The sequence below is a fragment of the Pseudophryne corroboree genome, chromosome 4 (assembly GCF_028390025.1).
Source record: "Pseudophryne corroboree isolate aPseCor3 chromosome 4, aPseCor3.hap2, whole genome shotgun sequence".
Taxonomy (NCBI): Eukaryota; Metazoa; Chordata; class Amphibia; order Anura; family Myobatrachidae; genus Pseudophryne; species Pseudophryne corroboree.
In genome coordinates, this window is record NC_086447.1 from 557,398,794 (window position 1) to 557,419,925 (window position 21,132).

At 48.5% G+C, this 21,132-nt stretch overlaps 1 protein-coding gene across 2 annotated transcripts in view; it reads right to left on the reverse strand.

Annotated features, from left to right (window-relative positions):
- MAP7 (microtubule associated protein 7) overlaps nucleotides 1-4,083 on the reverse strand; it is a 401,030-nt gene extending 396,947 nt beyond the window's left edge. Inside the window, exon 1 of one of the 2 annotated variants that reach the window (XM_063917404.1) lies at nucleotides 3,833-4,083. In XM_063917404.1, the coding sequence (XP_063773474.1) occupies nucleotides 3,833-3,944 (112 nt within the window). In that variant the 5' untranslated portion in view covers nucleotides 3,945-4,083. The remainder of the gene's footprint in view (nucleotides 1-3,832) is intronic. The other variant, XM_063917401.1, reaches the window with a different exon arrangement.
- Between the last annotated feature and the right edge of the window lie 17,049 nt (nucleotides 4,084-21,132).

Genomic DNA, 21,132 nt, shown 5'->3' on the forward strand with positions numbered 1-21,132 from the left:
CATTTACTTGCACCCGTGAAAATAATGCAGGAATTAGGATTGACCCCTTAATATCAATAGTCACAATGTGTAGAAATTAGCAGCTAACCTATAAATGAGGGACGATAACATATCAAAGATACAGGTGAAACTCAGAAAATTAGAATATTGTGCAAAAGTTCATTTATTTCAGTAATTCAACTTAAAACTAATATATTATATAGACTCATTACATGCAAAGTAAGATATTTCAAGCCTTTATTTGTTATAATTTTTTTAATTTAGCTGACAGTTTAAGAAAACCCCAAATCCAAAATCTTAGAAAATTAGGTTATTACATAAATTCAATAAAAAAAAAAAAAAAAAAAAAGGATTTAATACAGAAATATCAGCCCTCTGAAAAGTATAATCATGCATATGTACTCAGTACTTGGTTTGGGCTCCTGTTGCAGGAATTACTGCATCAATGCGGCGTGGCATGGATTCTATCAGCCTGTGGCACTGCTGAGTTGTTATGGAAGACCAGGATGCTTGAATAGCGGCCTTCAGCTCTTCTGCATTGTTCGATCTCATGTCTGTCATCTTTCTCTTGGCAATGCCCCATAGATTCTCTATGGGTTTCAGGTCAGGCGAGTTTGTACAAAAGTGTGAAGGAGCTTCACAAGGAGTGGACTGAGGCTGGAGTTAGTGCATCAAGAGCCATCACACACAAACGAATCCTGGACATGGTCTTCAAATGTCGTATCCCTCTTGTCAAGCCACTCCTGAACAATAAATTACATCAGAAGCGTCTTACCTGGGCTAAAGTAAAAAAGAACTGCTCAGTGGTACAAAGTCCTCTTTTCTGATGAGAGCAAATTTTGCATCTCATTTGGAAACCAAGGTCCCAGAGCATGGAAGAAGAATGGAGAGGCACACAATCCAAGATGCTTGAAGTACAGTGTAAAGTTTCCACAGTCTGTGTTGATTTGGGGAGCCATGTCATCTGCTGGTGTTGGTCCACTGTGCTTTATTAAGTCCAGAGTCAACACAGCCGTCTACCAGGACATTTTAGAGCACTTCATGCTTCCTTCAGCAAAAACGCTTTATGGAGATGCGGGCTTCATTTTCCAGCAGGACTTGGCACCTGCGCACATTGCCAAAAGTATCAAAACCTGGTTCAATGACCGTGGGATTACTGTGCTGGATCGGCCAGCAAACTCGCCTGACCTTGCCAAGAGAAAGATGAGAGCAGTGGCGGATTGGGATGGAAAACCAGTCTGGAAAATTTATGGAATCAGCCCTAATGATGGGGTGGGGACTGTTGAGGTAGGGCTTCCTTGTATCTTTTGCTGCAGACTAGGGGTAGATTGGGAAATAAAAGCGTCCTTTTAAAAGTTTATAGAAGCGGCCCGTCATGGGCAGCACAAGAGGTTTAACATTCCTTGTAGCCATGGCAGTGGGCTGACGTCATGTGATGGTGGGGACACATGACAACACACAAAACAGGCTCAATAGACACGTCAGCCTACCAAGAATCTTCCTGGCAATCCCTATGGCCAATCCACCCCTGGATGAGAGACAGGAGACCAAACAATGCAGTAGAGCTGAAGGCCGCTATTCAAGCATCCTGGTCTTCCATAACACCTCACCAGTGCCACAGGCTGATAGAATCCATGCCACGCCGCATTGAGGCAGTAATTCATGCAAAAGGGGCCCAAACCAAGTACTGAGTACATATGCATGAATATACTTTTCAGAGGGCCAACATTTCTGTATTTAAAATCCTTTTTTTTATTGATCTTATGTAATATTCTAATTTTCTGAGATTTGGGGTTTTCTTATGCGGTAAGCCACAATCATCAAAATTATAACAAATAAAGGCGTGAACTATCTCACTTTGCATGTAATGAATCTATATAATATATTAGTTTAAACTTTTAAGTTGAATTACTGAAACAAATGAACTTTTTCACGATATTCTAATTTTCTGAGTTTCACCTGTATTAACAACATTTCAGCAAGTCAGACATGAGCACAGATAATATTGGAGTAACAACAATCGTGAACATTTGCATTTCATACTTAAAAGGACCTATGGATTAATAATCATGATTTTTGACAATCTGTAACGCAATGTATATTTTAGTTTTCAATGAAACTATCCCCGCTATGTACAAACCTAACTCGCAGGAACAGCAGGAGAGATAGCCTGCAACAGGGCAACAGGGCTGTTTCTAGCCAATTTGGCTCCCAGTGCGAGATTTAAAAATGCGCCCCCCCATGACATAAAAAAATGTGCCCCCCCACACACACACCTAGATAAAAAAAAACAACTTGCGTGCGCACCCGACAAGGGGCGTGGCCTCATCTAAATGGGTGTGGCCTCGTCTGAAAACACTACCTCACAATCCAGTTTTTGACCCTGCTCCAACAGATCACGACCACCACAGGGAAAAAAATTCAACCATATTAAGCCCCACACAGTAATGCCCCCTGCACCATATTATGCCACACACCGCAATGCCCTTGATACATTAAATCCCCACACTACGGCAGGCAAGAGTCCCCATTTCACACATTACGGCAGGTGTCCCCATTTTACACACAGAGAGAGAGAGAGAATACTTACAGAGGCGATTACCGCTCTTTGGCCTGCCTCACCAGTCGCTCCTCGCGCCGGCCTTTCCCTCTTCCTAACTTGAATCCCCCTCTGTACTCCGTTGTTTCACGGAGTGACGGGGTTGCGTCGTGACGTAACGACGCTACAGCGTCATTCCGTTAAACTCCGCCTCCCGAGCGGGTTACTAGGGGAGAAATAGGAGGGGGAAGCAGGGAGCCACAGTTAGTGCCGCGGCGGGCGCCCAGTGCCTGCCCCAAGAAACGGCCCTGGCCTGCAAGTTACTTCCTCTGCATATTAGAGGAGGCCGTCACATTTATGTACCACTCCTCAGGGGATTCTGACACTGCACATGTGACCAGTGCTACACTCAGCTGATGGATGGAGACTGCGGGAGAGGTAATGGAAGACCCCTCTTCTGTCAGTAAGCCTCCATAGACTTAACGTGGTTTATGCCAGCTGAAGATGGAGTAAACTGATGGGGACAAACTGCAAAAAGCTTTGCATTCCGGAGTCTGGTACATAGGGGTCAGACCATAGTCCCCATTGATAATAATGGGGACAGCAGTCTGCAGCACTAATTAGTTGTACAATCTACATTAGTCTATTAGTATATATCAACAATTCATAACGTTATACAGAAACTGCACTTTTTACATACATGTAATATAAGGGGGAAAACATTATATAAATAGATCCCTTAAATGTAGTTCTATTAACGTCATAGCTTACATATATAGTGATAAATGATTTGACTGTACAGTAAGATTAGGCTTGTTGTAAACTAGTCAGGATGACAAAATAAGGACACATCTTTAATGTCTGGGAGCGTCTCTGGGAATTGGGGATAAGGATACCATACACCAAGCGTGAGCATCTGTTGGCAGATTGCCATGAACAGCTGAGACATCTAGTGCCACGAATGAGACATCTGTAGATATTTATTCAGTCCAGCAGGTGACCCACCCCCACACTGAGAGGACATGCTCTGTGTACAGTACACACATACCCTGGTATTACAGCAACAAATCACCACAAACCGTATGTGCATTCAATTACATCTCCATTTAAACAGTAATATTCCTAATGGTTTTATCCTATAGCATTCAGTACAGCAGCTGCATTTCTAGCACAGGTATATGCTACCTGACCCCATGACATGTTTCTATCACATGAGCACAGGTGTGGTGGCCGAGACTCCCTGTCCTGTAACGTGTACAGAGAGACCGGCCACTAGATGAGCCTCCATGCTACCTGTGTGCGCACTGGCTGCCTCGCCCGCGGTCTGTGGGCTCATCCCGACGGTCTCTCTGACTGACTTTGCGCGGTCCCCTCGCTCTTCTTGCATTTGCTGTCTCTCCGCCATGTCTAGGCTGACGTCACCCAGGAGAGTGTGCACCTCCCCACCCGGGACTCCCCGTCCATCGCCAGCGCTGCAGGACAGGTGAGTTCCACGCGAAGGAATTCCTGGAGCGACGCGCCACCTGCTGGTATAGAGGCGGAACTGCAAGAGGCGCGCTGAAACTGAGAATGTATGGGAGAGAGAGAATGCATGTTGTTATACACATGTAATATAACGTCATCCATAATTGTTATACTAAAGTTGCTCTAGTTATTCCTGTTTTCTGAGAAACCTGTATGTGCTTTAGGTGATGCATAGAAACGTTTATACTGTATCATTTACAATTTTACAGAGTTTCCCCCCCCCCCAGCAGGCTATGGTAGCAGACAGACACAATCAGGTGCTAAATAAATAATTACGTTTGCAATCCAATTCCATACTCGCAGTGATTTCCCAAATCGCATTTTTCTGTGTGCACCCCCTTGAGCAGGTGAAAATGTAGGAAAAAAATAAGATTTTGCTCACCGGTAAATCTATTTCTCGTAGTCCGTAGTGCATACCCTCCAACTGTACCTTTTTAATAGGTACAGTACCTTTTTTTCATGGTCTGTACCGATTTTTGGCTCTCCAAACTTCCATGGAAAGTATAGGAAAAGGGGCGTGACCACGCCCCCTTTACCCGCGACCACGCCCCTTTTTCGAATTTGTACCGATTTTTCTGTGTAAAATGTTGGAGGGTATGGTAGTGGATGCTGGGACTCCGTAAGGACCATGCGGAATAGCGGCTCCGCAGGAGACTGGGCACAACTAAAGAAAGCTTTAGGACTACCTGGTGTGCACTGGCTCCTCCCACTATGACCCTCCTCCAGACCTCAGTTAGGATACTGTGCCCGGAAGAGCTGACACAATAAGGAAGGATTTTGAATCCCGGGTAAGACTCATACCAGCCACACCAATCACACCGTATAACTCGTGATACTATACCCAGTTAACAGTATGAAATATAACTGAGCCTCTCAACAGATGGCTCAACAATAACCCTTTAGTTAGGCAATAACTATACACAAGTATTGCAGACAATCCGCACTTGGGATGGGCGCCCAGCATCCACTACGGACTACGAGAAATAGATTTACCGGTGAGTAAAATCTTATTTTCTCTGACGTCCTAAGTGGATGCTGGGACTCCGTAAGGACCATGGGGATTATACCAAAGCTCCCAAACGGGCGGGAGAGTGCGGATGACTCTGCAGCACCGAATGAGCAAACTCTAGGTCCTCCTCAGCCAGGGTATCAAACTGGTAGACTCTTGCAAAAGTGTTTGAACCCGACCAAGTAACAGCTCGGCAAAATTGTAAAGCCGAGACCCCTCGGGCAGCCGCCCAAGAAGAGCCCCTTTCCTCGTGGAATGGGCTTTTACAGATTTAGGGTGCGGCAGTCCAGCCGCAGAATGTGCAAGTTGAATCGTGCTAAAGATCCAGCGAGCAATAGTCTGCTTAGAAGCAGGAGCACCCAGCTTGTTGGGTGCATATAGGATAAATAGCGAGTCAGTTTTCCTGACTCCAGCCGTCCTGGAAACATATATTTTTCAGGGCCCAGCCGTCCTGGAAACATATATTTTTCAGGGCCCTGACTACGTCCAGTAACTTGGAATCCTCCAAGTCCCAAGTAGCCGCAGGCACCACAATAGGTTGGTTCACATGAAACACTGATACCACCTTAGGAAGGAATTGGGAACGAGTCCTCAATTCCGCCCTATCCATATAAAAAAATCAGATAAGGGCTTTTGCATGATAAAGCCGCCAATTCTGATACACGCCTGGCCGACGCCAAGGCCAACAGCATGACCACTTTCCACGTGAGGTATTTTAGCTCCACGGATTTAAGTGGCTCAACCCAATGCGACTTCAGGAAATCCAACACCACGTTGAGATCCCACGGTGCCACTGGAGGCACAAACGGGGGCTGACTATGCAGCACTCCCTTAACAAAAGTCTGAACTTCAGGCAGTGAAGCCAGTTCTATTTTGGAAGAAAATCGATAGAGTCGAAATCTGGACCTTAATGGAACCCAATTTTAGGCCCATAGTCACCCCTGACTGTAGGAAGTGCAGAAATCGACCTAGCTGAAATTCCTCCGTTGGGGCCTTCCTGGCCTCACAGCACGCAACATATTTCCGCCATATGCGGTGATAATGGTTTGCGCTCACTTCTTTCCTAGCTTTAATCAGCGTAGGGATAACTTCCTCCGGAATGCCCTTTTCCTTCAGGATCCGGCGTTCAACCGCCATGCCGTCAAACACAGCCGCGGTATGTCTTGGAACAGACAGGCCCCCTGCTGCAGCAGGTCCTGTCTGAGCGGCAGAGGCCATGGGTCCTCTGAGATCATTTCTTGGAGTTCTGGGTACCAAGCTCCTCTTGGCCAATCCGGAACAATGAGTATAGTTCTTACTCCTCTCCTTCTTATTATTCTCATTACCCTGGGTATGAGAGGCAGAGAAGGGAACACATACACCGACTGGTACACCCACGGTGTTACCAGAGCGTCCACAGCTATCGCCTGAGGGTCCCTTGACCTGGCGCAATATCTTTTTAGCTTTTTGTTGAGGCAGGACGCCATCATGTCCACCTGTGGCCTTTCCCAACGGTGTACAATCATTTGGAAGACTTCTGGATGAAGTCCCCACTCTCCCGGGTGGAGGTCGTGTCTGCTGAGAAAGTCTGCTTCCCAGTTGTCCACTCCGGGAATGAACACTGCTGACAGTGCTAACACATGATTTTCCGCCCATCGGAGAATCCTTGTGGCTTCTGCCATCGCCATCCTGCTTCTTGTGCCGCCCTGTCGGTTTACATGAGCGACCGCCGTGATGTTGTCTGACTGGATCAGCACCGGCCGGTGTTGAAGCAGGGGTCTAGCCTGACTTAGGGCATTGTAAATGGCCCTTAGTTCCAGAATATTTATGTGTAGGGAAGTCTCCTGACTTGTCCATAGTCCTTGGAAGTTTCTTCCCTGTGTGACTGCCCCCCAGCCTCGAAGGCTGGCATCTGTGGTAACCAGGACCCAGTCCTGTATGCCGAATCTGCGGCCCTCTAGAAGATGAGCACTCTGCAGCCACCACAACAGGGACACCCTGGCCCTTGGAGACAGGGTTATCCGCCGATGCGACCCGGACCACTTGTCCAACAGATCCCACTGGAAGATCCTTGCATGGAACCTGCCGAATGGAATTTCTTCGTAAGAAGCTACCATCTTTCCCAGGGCTTGCGTGCATTGATGCACCGACACCTGTATTTGTATTAGGAGGTCTCTGTCTAGAGACGACAACTCCTTGGACTTCTCCTCCGGGATAAACCCTTTTTTTCTTGTTCTGTGTCCAGAACCATACCCAGTAACAGTAGACGCGTCGTAGGAACCAGCTGCGACTTTGGAATATTCAGAATCCAGCCGTGCTGTTGTAGCACTTCCCGAGATAGTGCTACTCCGACGAACAACTGCTCCCTGGACCTCGCCTTTATAAGGAGATCGTCCAAGTACGGGATAATTATTTCGGCCATTACCTTGGTAAATACCCTCGGTGCCGGGGACAGACCAACGGCAACGTCTGGAATTGGTAATGACAACCCTGTACCACAATTTTGAGGTACTCCTGGTGAGGAGGGTAAATAGGGACATGCAGGTAAGCATCCTTGATGTCCAGTGATACCATGCAATTCTCCAGGCTTGCAATAATCGCCCTGAGCGATTCCATTTTGAACTTGAACCTTCGTATATAAGTGTTCAAGGATTTCAATTTTAGAATGGGTCTCACCGAACCGTCTGGTTTCGGTACCACAAACATTTTGGAATAGTAACCCCGGCCTTGTTGAAGGAGGGGTACCTTGATTTCACCTGCTGGAAGGACAGCTTGTGAATTGCCGCCAGTACTACCTCCCTTTTTCTGAGGGCAGCAGGCAAGGCTGATGTGAGGTAACAGCGAGGGGGAGTCGCCTCGAACTCCAGCTTGTATCCCTGTGATACTACTTGCAGAGCCTAGGGATCCACCTGTGGGCAAGCCCACTGGTCCCTGAAGTTCCCGAGACGCGCCCCCACCGCACCTGTCTCCACCTGTGGAGCCCCAGCGTCATGTGGTGGACTCAGAGGAAGCGGGGGAAGATTTTTGATCCTGGGAACTGGCTGTCTGGTGCAGCTTTTTCCTTCTTCCCTTGTCTCTGTGCAGAAAGGAAGCGCCTTTGACCCGCTTGCTTTTCTGAAGCCGAAAGGACTGTACCTGAAAATACGGTGCTTTCTTAGGCTGTGAGGAAACCTGAGGTAAAAAAATTTCTTCCCAGCTGTTGCTGTGGATACGAGGTCCCAGAGACCATCCCCAAACAATTCCTCACCCTTATAAGGCAGAATCTCCATGTGCCTTTTAAAGTCAGCATCACCTGTCCACTGCCGGGTCTCTAATACCCTCCTGGCAGAATGGACATTGCCTTAATTCTGGATGCCAGCCGGCAAATATCCCTCTGTGCATCCCTCATATATAAGACGACGTCTTTAATATGCTCTATGTTAGCAAAATATTATCTCTGTCTAGGGTATTAATATTGACAGGGTATCAGACCACGCTGCAGCAGCACTATTCATGCTGAGGCAATTGCAGGTCTCAGTATAGTACCTGAGTGTGTATATACAGACTTCAGGATAGCCTCCTGCTTTTTATCAGCAGGCTCCTTCAAAGTGGCCGTATCCTAAGACGGCAGTGCCACCTTTTTTTGGCAAATGTGTGAGCGCCTTATCCACCCTAGGGGATAACTCCCAACGTGACCTATCCTCTGGCGGGAAAAGGTACGCCATCAGTAACTTTTTAGAAATTACCAGTTTCTTATCGGGGGAACCCACGCTTCTTTACACACTTCATTCACTCATCTGATGGGGGAACAAAACACTGGCTGCTTTTCCTCCCCAAACATAAAACCCCTTTTATGTGGTACTTGGGTTCATGTCAGAAATGTGTAACACATTTTTCATTGCCGAGATCATGCAACGGATGTTCCTAGTGGATTGTGTATATGTCTCAATCTCGTCGACACTGGAGTCAGACACCATGTCGACATCTGTGTCTGCCATCTGAGGTAACGGGCGTTTTTTGAGCCCCTGATGGCCTTTGAGACGCCTGGACAGGCGCGGGCTGAGAAGCCGGCTGTCCCACAGCTGTTACGTCATCCAGCCTTTTATGTAAGGAGTTGACATTGTCGGTTAATACCTTCCACCTATCCATCCACTCTGATGTCGGCCCCACAGGGGGCGACATCCCATTTATCGGCCTCTGCTCCGCCTCCACGTAACCTTCCTCATCCAACATGTCGACACAGCCGTACCGACACACCGCACACACACAGGGAATGCTCTGACTGAGGACAGGACCCCACAAAGTCCTTTGGGGAGACAGAGAGAGAGTATGCCAGCACACACCAGAGCGCTATATAATGCAGGGATTAACACTATAACTGAGTGATTTTTCCCCCAATAGCTGCTTGTATACACATATTGCGCCTAAATTTAGTGCCCCCCCTCTCTTTTTAACCCTTTGAGCCTGAAAACTACAGGGGAGAGCTTGGGGAGCTGTCTTCCAGCTGCACTGTGAAGAAAAAATGGCGCCAGTGTGCTGAGGGAGTTAGCCCTGCCCCTTTTTCGGCGGACTTTCCCCCCGCTTTTTTCAGGAATTCTGGCAGGGGTAATTTATCACATATATAGCCCTGGGACTATATATTGTGATGATTTGCCAGCCAAGGTGTTTATATTGCTGCTCAGGGCGCCCCCCCCCCCCCCAGCGCCCTGCACCCATCAGTGACCGGAGTGTGAGGTGTGCATGAGGAGCAATGGCGCACAGCTGCAGCGCTGTGCGCTACCTTGTTGAAGACCGAGGTCTTCTGCCGCCGATTTTCCGGACCACTTCTTGCTTCTGGCTCTGTAAGCGGGACGGCGGCGCGGCTCCGGGACCGAACGATCGAGGTCGGGTCCTGTGTTCGATCCCTCTGGAGCTAATGGTGTCCAGTAGCCTAAGAAGCCCAAACTATCTCCAGTCAGGTAGGTTCGCTTCTTCTCCCCTTAGTCCCTCGCTGCAGTGAGTCTGTTGCCAGCAGATCTCACTGTAAAATAAAAAACCTAAAATATACTTTCTTTCTAGGAGCTCAGGAGAGCCCCTAGTGTGCATCCAGCTCAGCCGGGCACAAGATTCTAACTGAGGTCTGGAGGAGGGTCATAGTGGGAGGAGCCAGTGCACACCAGGTAGTCCTAAAGCTTTCTTTAGTTGTGCCCAGTCTCCTGCGGAGCCGCTATTCTCCATGGTCCTTACGGAGTCCCAGCATCCACTTAGGACGTCAGAGAAACACTTATTTTAAGCAGGGCGTTGCCAGAACATTGTGGGCCCCATAGCAACATTTTGAAGGGGCCCCCTTCCCAATGCTTCTAGAGAGACATTTCTTTGCAGCAGTTGTTAATTTTATGCACTATAATAGTGCCCTAGATCAGGCCTGGCCAACCTGTGGCTCTCCAGATGTTGTGAAACTACACATACCAGCATGCCTTGCCACAGTTTTAGCATTCCCTAATAGCAAAACTGTGGCAAAGCATGATGGGACTTGTAGTTTTACAACAGCTGGAGAGCCACAGGTTGGCCAGGCCTGCCCTAGATAATTTTCTGAACCATAGTAGAGCCTTATTTAACGTTATGCCCATACCTCCCAACTGTCCTGATTTCAGCGGGACAGTCCCGCTATTCGGACACTGTCCCGCGGGTGGGGGGCAGTTGGGGGAGGCTTTGATCACCCGCTGCTTTGCTCTGCTGGGAGGGGAGCAGGGGTCTGCCCAGCTGCTCGGGGAGCGCTGGGCACGCCCCCAAAATGCAGAAAAAACGGATCCGTGATGCTCGGCCACGCCCACTCGGCAGATGACATGTCCCTTCCACGGCAAGCCACGCCCCCTTTTTGGGTCGCGCGCGGCTTCACCGCGCATGGCTCCCTCTTCCTCCCCCTTCAAAGTTGGGAGGTATGTTATGCCCCATAGTAGTGCCCTAGTTTCTTTTATGAATCACAGTACTGCTATGTAGCATACCCTCCAGCTGTACCTTTTTGGCAGGTACAGTACCTTTTTTTTATGGTCCTGTACCGATTTTTGGCTCTTCAAACTTTCATTAAAAGTATAAGAAAGGGGACGTGGCCACGCCACTTTACCCATGGCCACGCCTCCTTTTTGAATTTGTACCGGTTTGTATGTGTAAATTGTTGGAGCGTATGATGTAGTAGTTCACCCTATGGCACATCTCAGAGCTGCCAGTACACATTATGACGCACAGTACCATACCTCCCAACTGTTCCAATTTTCGCGGGACTGTCCCACCCGCAGGCCGCAGTGTCCCGCAGTGGGGGGGGGGGGGGGGCAGTTGGGAGGCTCCTGCACTCGCTGCTCTGCGCTGCTCTATTCACTAGAAACAGAGGGAGAGGGGACATGCCAGCAGCTCACAGAGCGCTGGGCATGCCCCATCAGTGACGAAAACCGCAGGACGGGGCTCGCAACTGTGGCACTCCCGTAAAGCCACACCCCTTTCCCGAGGCCACATCCCCTTTTCATGATGGGGCACAGCTACGCCGCACCGATGTCCCTCCTTATGTCCCACCAAAGTTGGGAGGTATGCAGTACACTCAATTCACATTATGATATATAGTGCTCCCCATTCATATTGTGACTCATTACAGTGCCTCGGTTCATATTATATAACATTAAAATGTCCTCCAGTTCATTTTATACCACACTACAATGAGCAGGTCCAGGTGCATACCTAGTTATATTGCAGGCCTCAAGGATAAAGTTTGAACCTACGTACCACCCAATTGCGAAAAATGTATATAACACATGTAACTGTGACAGGGAAGGTGGCCCTCTCAGCTCTGGGCCCCATAGCAGCTGCACTGCCTGCACCTATGGTAGCTACGCCCTTGATTTAAAGGTAAAAATGTCAGGACACAGGAAATCATTTATGTTTGTAGACAGTGCCAATGTTTTCACTACTGAGCGATTATCAGCAGACTGCGCACATGACGCAATCGCACTGCACACACACCAAGGTACCTTTCACACTAACATTTTATAGCAGAGTGATTGACATGAAGGGTCCATTTGGAGGGGTTAATGTGGGAGTGGCTGCAAAAATGCAGGTGTGCTATGGCTGTTTTTAAAGCATGTGTCTGCCTTCAGCTGTGATCATGTACATAGAGAAAATTTCAACGCCAACGTCACTACTGCCACAGCCAATCTGCACCCCCATAAGAAACCTTATAAGTCAATGTTCCTCGTTATTGTGTTGGTGCTGCGTATGAGTAAGTAATTGCAGAGGATATTGCGATGGCTCCGGCAGGCATCTTTCTTCTTTCCTGGGCAGCAGCTTCCGTTGGAATGATTAGCCGTTCCATTACCTAGAAAAACGCAGCTGCGTATGCATTTGCGTACACACATAAATTAGGCCCAGAGTGCAGAACCTCTGATACACCCCTCCCAATAAATAATCATGCACAAGGTGTTTTAGCATAGTTTGGTCAATAAAAACATGTCAGTTTTCAGGTGAATTTATCTAAAAAAAAACCCCTCAATAATGGGTTAAATAGTATAGTACAGATATGTGGAGATAATGCATTGGAATACATATGGGTGACCGGCTGTCACTATACCTACATCAGCCAGAATCCCCAGCTGGGAGGCAGTTAGTCCCCTTGCGGACTCGCTACGCTTGCCATGCTTCGGGCTGAGGGGCGTCACAGGTTATATACCCACTCGGGTGGTGGCGTGGTTCCACCACCCAAGTGGGAATACCGGGCTGCGGTCAGGAATCTGGCCATCGGCATTTAAATGCCTGACAGGATTCCGGTGTCGGGATCCTGAGCGCCAGGATCCCGACAGGCGGTATATTAACCGCATCCCATTGCATTGATGGAGAAGGTTTGTTTTTCTTACTTACAGATAAGATAGAAAAGTGTTTATTGGCTGTTTGCTGATTATGGGGACTATTCATGAAGCAGTGAAAAGAGTGAAGTGAGCCAGTGGAGAAGTTGCCCAGGACAACCAATCAGCTTCTACGTATACGTTTATAGAATGCACTTAAGAAATGTTACATCAAAGCTGATTGGTTGCCACAGGCAACGTCTCTACTAGTTCACTTCAATCTTTTCACTACTTCATGAATAGACCCCTATATATTTTGTAATGTATGAAATAAATTCCCCGGCCCAATAAGCCGAATCCGAGCACATTACCAGGGTAGGCTCCAGCTTACCATGCACTTCCGGGTAGTTGTCCCCTCCCCAGGAATCAGTGGCCACCTCTCTGCAAGAGCTCCAACATCATCCTCTGTTCTGTTGGTGTGGATTTCCAGGTATTATGCGCTTTCCAGGTATTATGCACTGCATAGGGCTTTCCTCTGGGAGTGGACGTTACAGGAGCCCCAGCATGGGACACAGGAGGCCAAGGGAATTGGGACTGGCGATGCTGCATCAGTTTGGTCACTGTCACTGCTTGTCAGGTGTACATGGCAGGTCACTAATACAGCCCCATGCCCTGCAACATGCTGCACCCCAGACCCGTCACTTGCTGGCTCCCTATGTCCATGACACAACTCTAACTGCTCCCTATACCCCTGACTGCTCCCTATGTCTCAGAGGTACTGATCTCTGACTACTCCCCATATATCTGAGGCACTGACCACTGACTGCACCCCTTCTTCCTGCACTTCAGACATATCAGGAAAACTACCTGACACCCTCTCCCTCTCGCCCCCTGCCTTTCACCCTCTCCATGGTGTTACATACTGCCTCTACCCATCACCCTGTACGTGTCACTTACTGCCTCTCTCATCACCTTCTTCTTGTCCCCCTCAGCCTCTCCCTGTCACCCACTCTCTTACCCTTTGCCTCTCCCCTGTGTCACTATCTCCCCATCACCTTCTCTCTCCTGTCACCCTCTGCCTCCCCAAGGCATCACCCTCTCCCTATCACCCTGTGCCTCTCCCTGTCACCCTTTCACGTCATCTCCCACTAACTCTTCCTGTCACCTTTCTCTCATCTATTGCCTGTCGCCATTATCCTCTATGTCACTTACTCACTCACTCACTCCCTCCCCCTGGCATCACCCACTGTCTCACATTCCCTGGCATCACTCACTGCCTTTTCCGGTCACGTATTCCAGGGCATCACTCACTGCAATTACCTGGCATAATGCACTGCTTCTCCGTCTCCCACTACCTATCCCTGTCACCCACTGCTTCTCCCTTGCATCACTATGTCCCCATCACCCTCTCTCTCCTGTTACCCTCTGACTATAAGTTAAAGGAGAATCACATACGAAGAATAAAGAAACTATATAGGTCGAGGGAAGTTTGTTGACTTTAATTGATCAATTTCTTTTTACATGAAATAGAGGATTTGAAAAGTAAGGGGCTCATTTATCAACGAGTGATAAGACTCACTGTGGACGCTAATATTCATTGTGTAATGATAAATAGTGCACCAGCCAATCAGCTCTTGACATGTGTTTAGTTCTGTCATGTGTTTGAAAAATCACAGTTGGGAGCTGATTGGCTTGAGAACCATTTATCATACGCAAGGAGTTTCATCATTCACAACGAGTTTTATCACTCGTTGCTAAGTCAGGAGTATTTAAGTCTCTAGGGTATATTTTACCAGAAGTGATAAACTATTTTGTCTTACGTCCTAGAGGATGCTGGGGTCCACATTAGTACTATGGGGCATAGATGGGTCCACTAGGAGCCATGGGCACTTTAAGAGTTTGAGAGTGTGGGCTGGCTCCTCCCTCTATGCCCCTCCTACCAGACCCAGTTTAGAAAATGTGCCCAGTAGAGCCGGTCACAGCTAGGGGAGCTCCTAGGAGTTCTTTTAGTTTTAATAATTTTTTAAAGAGTTAGGTACAGGGAGGCTGCTGGCAACATCCTCCCTGCTTCGAGGGACTTGGGGGGGGGGGGGGGGGGGGTAATAGGATCCAACCCTCTGAGGTTAATGGCCCCTATCTCCGCAGACAGGACACTGAGCTCTTGAGGGTGTCGATCGCAAGCCTCCGAGGCAACCGCTCGCTCCCGCAGCACTGCCGCCACCTTCTAACAGAGCCAGAAGACATCGGTGGTGAGTAGGATGCCTGCGCTCCAACTATCGGTGAGCCGGTGAGAATGGCGGCATCAGGGTGGGAGCGCAGCGCTGATGCTGCGCTCCGGAGGGCTCAGAGGTACAGGGTGCGGCGCTGTGAGGGGCGCCCTGGGCCAGCGCAAACACCCTTACACTGGTCACTATTGTTATCAGGGACATCTGTACTACTGCTAGCGCCATTATCTCAGGCCAGTATAATCTGTATAAGTGCGGGAAGATGCGCAATTTTTTGGGGGCGGAGCTTCTTCTCAGAGCGGATCCAGCACTCACCAGCGCCATTTTCTCCCTGCAGATCACACTACAGAGACGCTGACAGGGAGCGCTGACCCTCCACATAACTCCAGCTATCCTGTGCGGTACCAGGGGGTTGTAGAAGGGGGAGGGGGGAGAGTGTTTATTCACATTACTGTGTAGTCTGTTTAGGTTTTAAAAAAATCTGTAGAGGTTTTGTCGTATTCTACTCCCACTACCTCAACAAACTCTCCTAGTATATGCCCAAAAAAGCGTGCTCTTGCCCAGGTAATGCAAGTTGACACAGATACCGACTCTGATACGGGTGACGGTGATGGGGGATATACTGCGGAGGGAGGCTTCCCTTGCTAAAGGGGTGCAGCTAATGATTGAGGCCATTCGGGACGTTTTACACATTACTGGCAAGGCACCTGAACAGGTCGAGGAGGCTTACTTTACAGACAGTAAGAAAGTCTCCCTTACTTTCCCTGCGTCTAGGGAATTAAACGCATTATTTGAAAAATCCTGGAAAAACCCAGAAAAAAAAATCCAGATCCCAAAGAGAGGTCTAGTTGCTTTTCCTTTCCCTGAAGAGGATAGGAAAAAGTGGGAAAACCCTCCCATAGTAGAAGTTTCTGTTTCTAGATTGTCTAAAAAGGTGGTTTTACCTGTTCCTGGGTCTGCCGCTTTGAAAGAACCGGCAGACCGCAAGATTGATACTACGCTCAAATCCATATACACTGCTTCAGGTGTGGCGCTTAGGCCCACTATTGCTTGTGCATGGATTTCTAAAGCCATAGTAAAGTGGTCAGGCACGTTACTAGAGGATTTAGATACTATGGATAGAAGCGACATTGAAATGTTTTTACGTCACATACAGGATTCTGAGGGTTTCATGGTGGAGGCCATGAAGGACCTTGGTAATCTAAATGCATGGATGTCTTCCATGGCTGTCTCGGCATGCAGGGGACTCTGGCTACGCCAATGGTCTGCGGATGTGGAATCCAAGAAGAGTGTGGAGAACCTACCCTTCACAGGTCAGGCTCTATTTGGGGAAGCTTTGGATGCGTGGATCTCCACGGCAACCGCGGGTAAGTCAACCTTTCTTCCCTCAGCCACTCCGACACCGAAAAAATCCTTCTCTGCGTCTACAATGCAGTCCTTTCGGACCGCAAAGGTTAAGAAGTCCAAGTCCCCTTCCACGTTCTTTAGAGGTGGTCGGGGTAAATCCAGAAAACCTGCACCGGCAGGTTCCCAGGAACAGAAGCCGGGTTCTGTTTCCTCAAAATCCTCAGCATGACGATGGACCTCCAAGCCTGGAGATCAGGCAGGTGGGCGAACATCTAAGAAATTTCAGTCAGGTCTGGGCGTCCTCAGGCCTGGACCCCTGGGTACAAGATATTGTATCTCAGGGGTATAGACTAGAGTTTCAAAAGCTCCCACCTCACAGATTTTTCAAATCAGGCTTACCAGCTTTGCTGATAGAAAGGGCATCTTACAGGAAGCCATTCAAACATTGGAAAGGGCAGATGTCATTGTTCCAGTTCCACCTCATCTGGAAAACAAGTGTTACTACTGAAACCTTTTTGTGATGCCGAAGCCGGACGGTTCGGTGAGACCAATATTGAACCTCAAATCGTTAAATCCATATTTGAGGGAATTCAAGTTCAAGATGGAATCTCTGAGAGCGGTGATCTCAGGTCTGGAGGAGGGGGAATTCCTGGTATCCTTAGATATCAATGATGCATACCTTCACATTCCTATTTGGCCGCCACACCAGGCTTATCTCAGGTTTGCGCTGTTGGACTGTCACTATCAGTTCCAGGCGCTGCCATTCGGCCTATCCACGGCACCAAGGGTGTTCACCAAAGTAATGGCCGAGATGATGCTTCTACTTCACAGGGAGTGAACATAATTCCATATCTGGATGATCTGCTGATAAAAGCATCGTCCAGGTAGAAGTTGTTGCAGTCCATTGTTCTCATACCTCGACTGCTTCGGGATCATAGATGGATCCTGAATCTTCCAAAGTCACATTTGGAGACGACAAGGAGATGGTCTTTCCTAGGGATGATCCTTGACAGATATTTATACCACTGGAGAAAGCGTTGGTGATACAAACAATGGTCTGGGATGTCTTAAAGCCTACCCGGGTATCGGTTCATCAGTGCATTCATCTTCTGGGGAAGATGGTTGCCTCCTACAAGGCTCTACAGTATGGAAGATTTCATGCACGGTCCTTCCAACTGGATCTTCTGGACAAGTGGTCGGGATCCCACCGACACATGCACCAGAGGATACGTCTGTCGCCGAAAGCCAGGATTTCACTCCTATGGTGGCTGCAAATACCACACCTTCTCGAGGGCTGCAGGTTCGGGATTCAGAACTGGATCCTTCTAACCACGGATGCAAGTCTCAAAGGTTGGGGTGCGGTAACCCAAGGGAAAAACTTCCAAGGAAGTGGTCAAGTCTGGAATCCATCCTTCCAATAAACATTCTGGAACTGAGAGCTATATTCAACGGCCTTCTACAAGCGGGGCCTTCTACAAGCGGCACATCTTCTGCAGGGTCAGGCCATTCAGGTGCAGTCAGACAATGTAACGATGGTGGCCTACATCAACCGACAAGGTGGAATGAAGAGCAGAGCTGCAATGACAGAGGTAACAAAGATCCTCCTCTGGGCAGAAAGACGCTGTCAGCAATCTTCATTCCAGAAGTGGACAATTGGGAAGCGGGCTACCTCAGCAGACATGATCTCCATCCAGGAGAGTGGGCACTCCACCCAGAGGTGTTCGCAGAGGTGACAAGTCTTTGGGGCGTACCTCACATAGACATGATGGCCTCCCGCCTCAACAAGAAGCTTTTGCAGGTACTGTTCCAGGTCGAGAGACCCACAGGCAGTGGCGGTGGACGCACTGGTGGCTTCATGGATCTTCCAGTCGGTGTATGTGTTCCCTCCACTCCCACTCATCCCAAGGATTCTAAAACTTATAAAAAGAACAAGAGTTCAGGCGATCCTCATTGCTCCGGACTGGCCAAGAAGGGCTTGGTATGCGGATCTTCTGGAGTTACTGCTGGAAGATCCGAGGCCTCTTCCGGAGGACCTTCTGCAACAGGGGCCGTTTGCTTATTAAGACCTACCATGGCTACATTTGACGGCATGGAGGTTGAACGCCAGATCTTAGCTTGGAAAGGCATTCCGAAAAAGGTTATTCCTACCCTGATCCAGGCTAGGAAAGCAGTAACGTCTAAACATTACCATCGCATTTGGAAAAAGTATGTGTCTTGGTGTGAATCCAAGAAGTTTCCTACGGTGAAGTTTCAACTTGGGCGGTTTCTCCTCTTCCTGCAAGCAGGTGTGGATGTGGGCCTACGTTTGGGCTCCATAAAAGTCCAGATTTCGGCCTTGTCCATTTTCTTCCAGAAATGGTTGGCTTCCCTCCCTGAGGTTCAGACTTTCTTGAAAGGGGTGCTGCACATCCAGTCTCCCTTTGTGCCTCCTACGGCAGCCTGGGATCTTCACGTGGTATTGCAGTTCCTGCAATCAGATTGGTTCGAGCCTTTACTGGAGGTTGACGTCAAGTTTCTCACTTGGAAGGCGGGCACACTGTTGGCATTAGCTTCTGCTAGGCGTGTGTCTGAATTGGGCGCTTTGTTCTGCAAAATCCCCTACTTAATTTTCCATGAAGATAGAGCGGAGGTCAGGACGCATCAGCAATTTCTTCCGAAGGTTGTGTCAGCTTTTCATATTAACCAACCTATTGTGGTGCCAGTGGCTACTGACTCCTCAATTACCTCAAAGTCCTTGGATGTTGTGAGGGCTTTGAAGATTTATATGAAGAGAACTTCTCGTCACAAAAAGTCGGACTCTCTGTTTGTCCTTTATGATCCCAACAAGATTGGGTGTCCTGCTTCTAAGCAGTCGATTTCTTGCTGGATCAGGTTCACTATCCAGCATGCTTATTCTATGGCAGGCTTGCGGTGTCCAAAATCTGTTAAGGCCCGCTCTACTCGTAAAGTGGGTTCTTCCTGGGTGGCTGCCCGGGGTGTCTCGGCTTTACAACTTTGCCGAGCTGCAACTTGGTCAGGGTCGAACATGTTTGCCAAGTTCTACAAGTTCGATACTTTGGCCTCTGAGGACCTAAAGTTTGGTCAATTGGCTCTGCAGGAGCCTCCGCGCTCTGCCTGCCAGACTGGGAGCTTTGGTACATCACCATGGTACTAATGTGGACCCCAGTATCCTCTAGGATGTAAGAGAAAATAGGATTTTAATTACCTACCAGTAAATCCTTTTCCCGTAGTCCATAGAGGATGCTGGGTGCCCGCCCAGCGCTTCGTTTTCCTGCAGTTGTTACTTGGTTAAGTACTGCCTTGTTACTTGGTTAAGTACTGCATTGTTACTTGGTTAAGTACTGTCATTCAGCTGTTGCTGAATTGTTTCAAGCAAGTTAGCTTGGTTTGCCTGGTTATGTGTGAGCTGGTGTGAATCTCACCACTATCTGTGTATTTCCTTCTCTCGAAGTATGTCCGTCTCCTCGGGCACAGTTTCTAGACTGGGTCTGGTAGGAGGGGCATAGAGGGAGGAGCCAGCAAGACCAAGAGATAAACAGTAGATTAATGACTTATTTCTCCTCTGTTATTAATGTCTCCCCCTAGGAACTGCTTATGAGTGGAGGGGGTCTGTATGTAATCTTTGTGCAGCCCCTTCTTTCTCTCAGGTGACAGAGGTGAGAAGAATCTGGCACCACACCAGAGTCTACTATGTATGAGCAGGTCTCCGGGAACATGGCACGTGTGCTATGTTTAGGTGATTTTTGAACAGTGTACGCTCAAATATTCCTGGTGATTTGTGCAGCGCCAACGTGGGACTCATGGAGATGTAAGTATAATACATGGATGCAGGTTGTGCTGTATGGGCTCCCTGGACCCATATGCATTGCACACCATGTACCCAATTATACATACACCACTGCACCTAGCTTACTATGCGGACAGCAAAGTCAATTTAGGAATCATCAAAAATCTGAGCTTTAGTATAAAACATAACGGGCGGGATGTACTAATGTACATCGCCGCGCTGCGCCACGATGCTGATCGCATATGTACTAACATATGCGATCAGCATTGCGGAGGACAGCTCTTCTGATAAGAGCTGACCTCCGCGATGCGCAGCGGCAGCCTGACTTCCGGGATTCGGCCCGGGAGTCAGTCTGTGCATGCGCGGGGTGACGGGGGCAGCCGCAGGGCATGCTGGGAGGGATCCGATCGGATCTCTCACACAGCGCCGCGGACAGAAGCCCATAGGCTTCTATGGACTATCACCAGCTAAAGCTGGCGTACCCCGCCGCGGCGCTGACCTGCTGTCCGGGGGTTAGTACAGTACATCAGGAAAATGCGGTAAACAGGGAGTTTACCGCATTTTCCGCTTAGTACATCCGGCTCATCATGAGGGCATGAGACATGTGGATGATGCTTTATATGCACTGTACATACATGTGTCGTACACAGGCAGTTCAGAAAAACAAAGTTCCCCTGCTTTCCACACATACGCAGTCCAAAAATCTTTACAATGGTTTTCGTACATGCGCAGCCCACAGTTTATATATTGGTTTCCACACATGCACAGTTTATATATTGGTTTCCACACATGCACAGTTTATATATTGGTTTCCACACATGCACAGTTTATATATTGGTTTCCACACATGCACAGTTTATATATTGGTTTCCACACATGCACAGTTTATATATTGGTTTCCACACATGCACAGTTTATATATTGGTTTCCACACATGC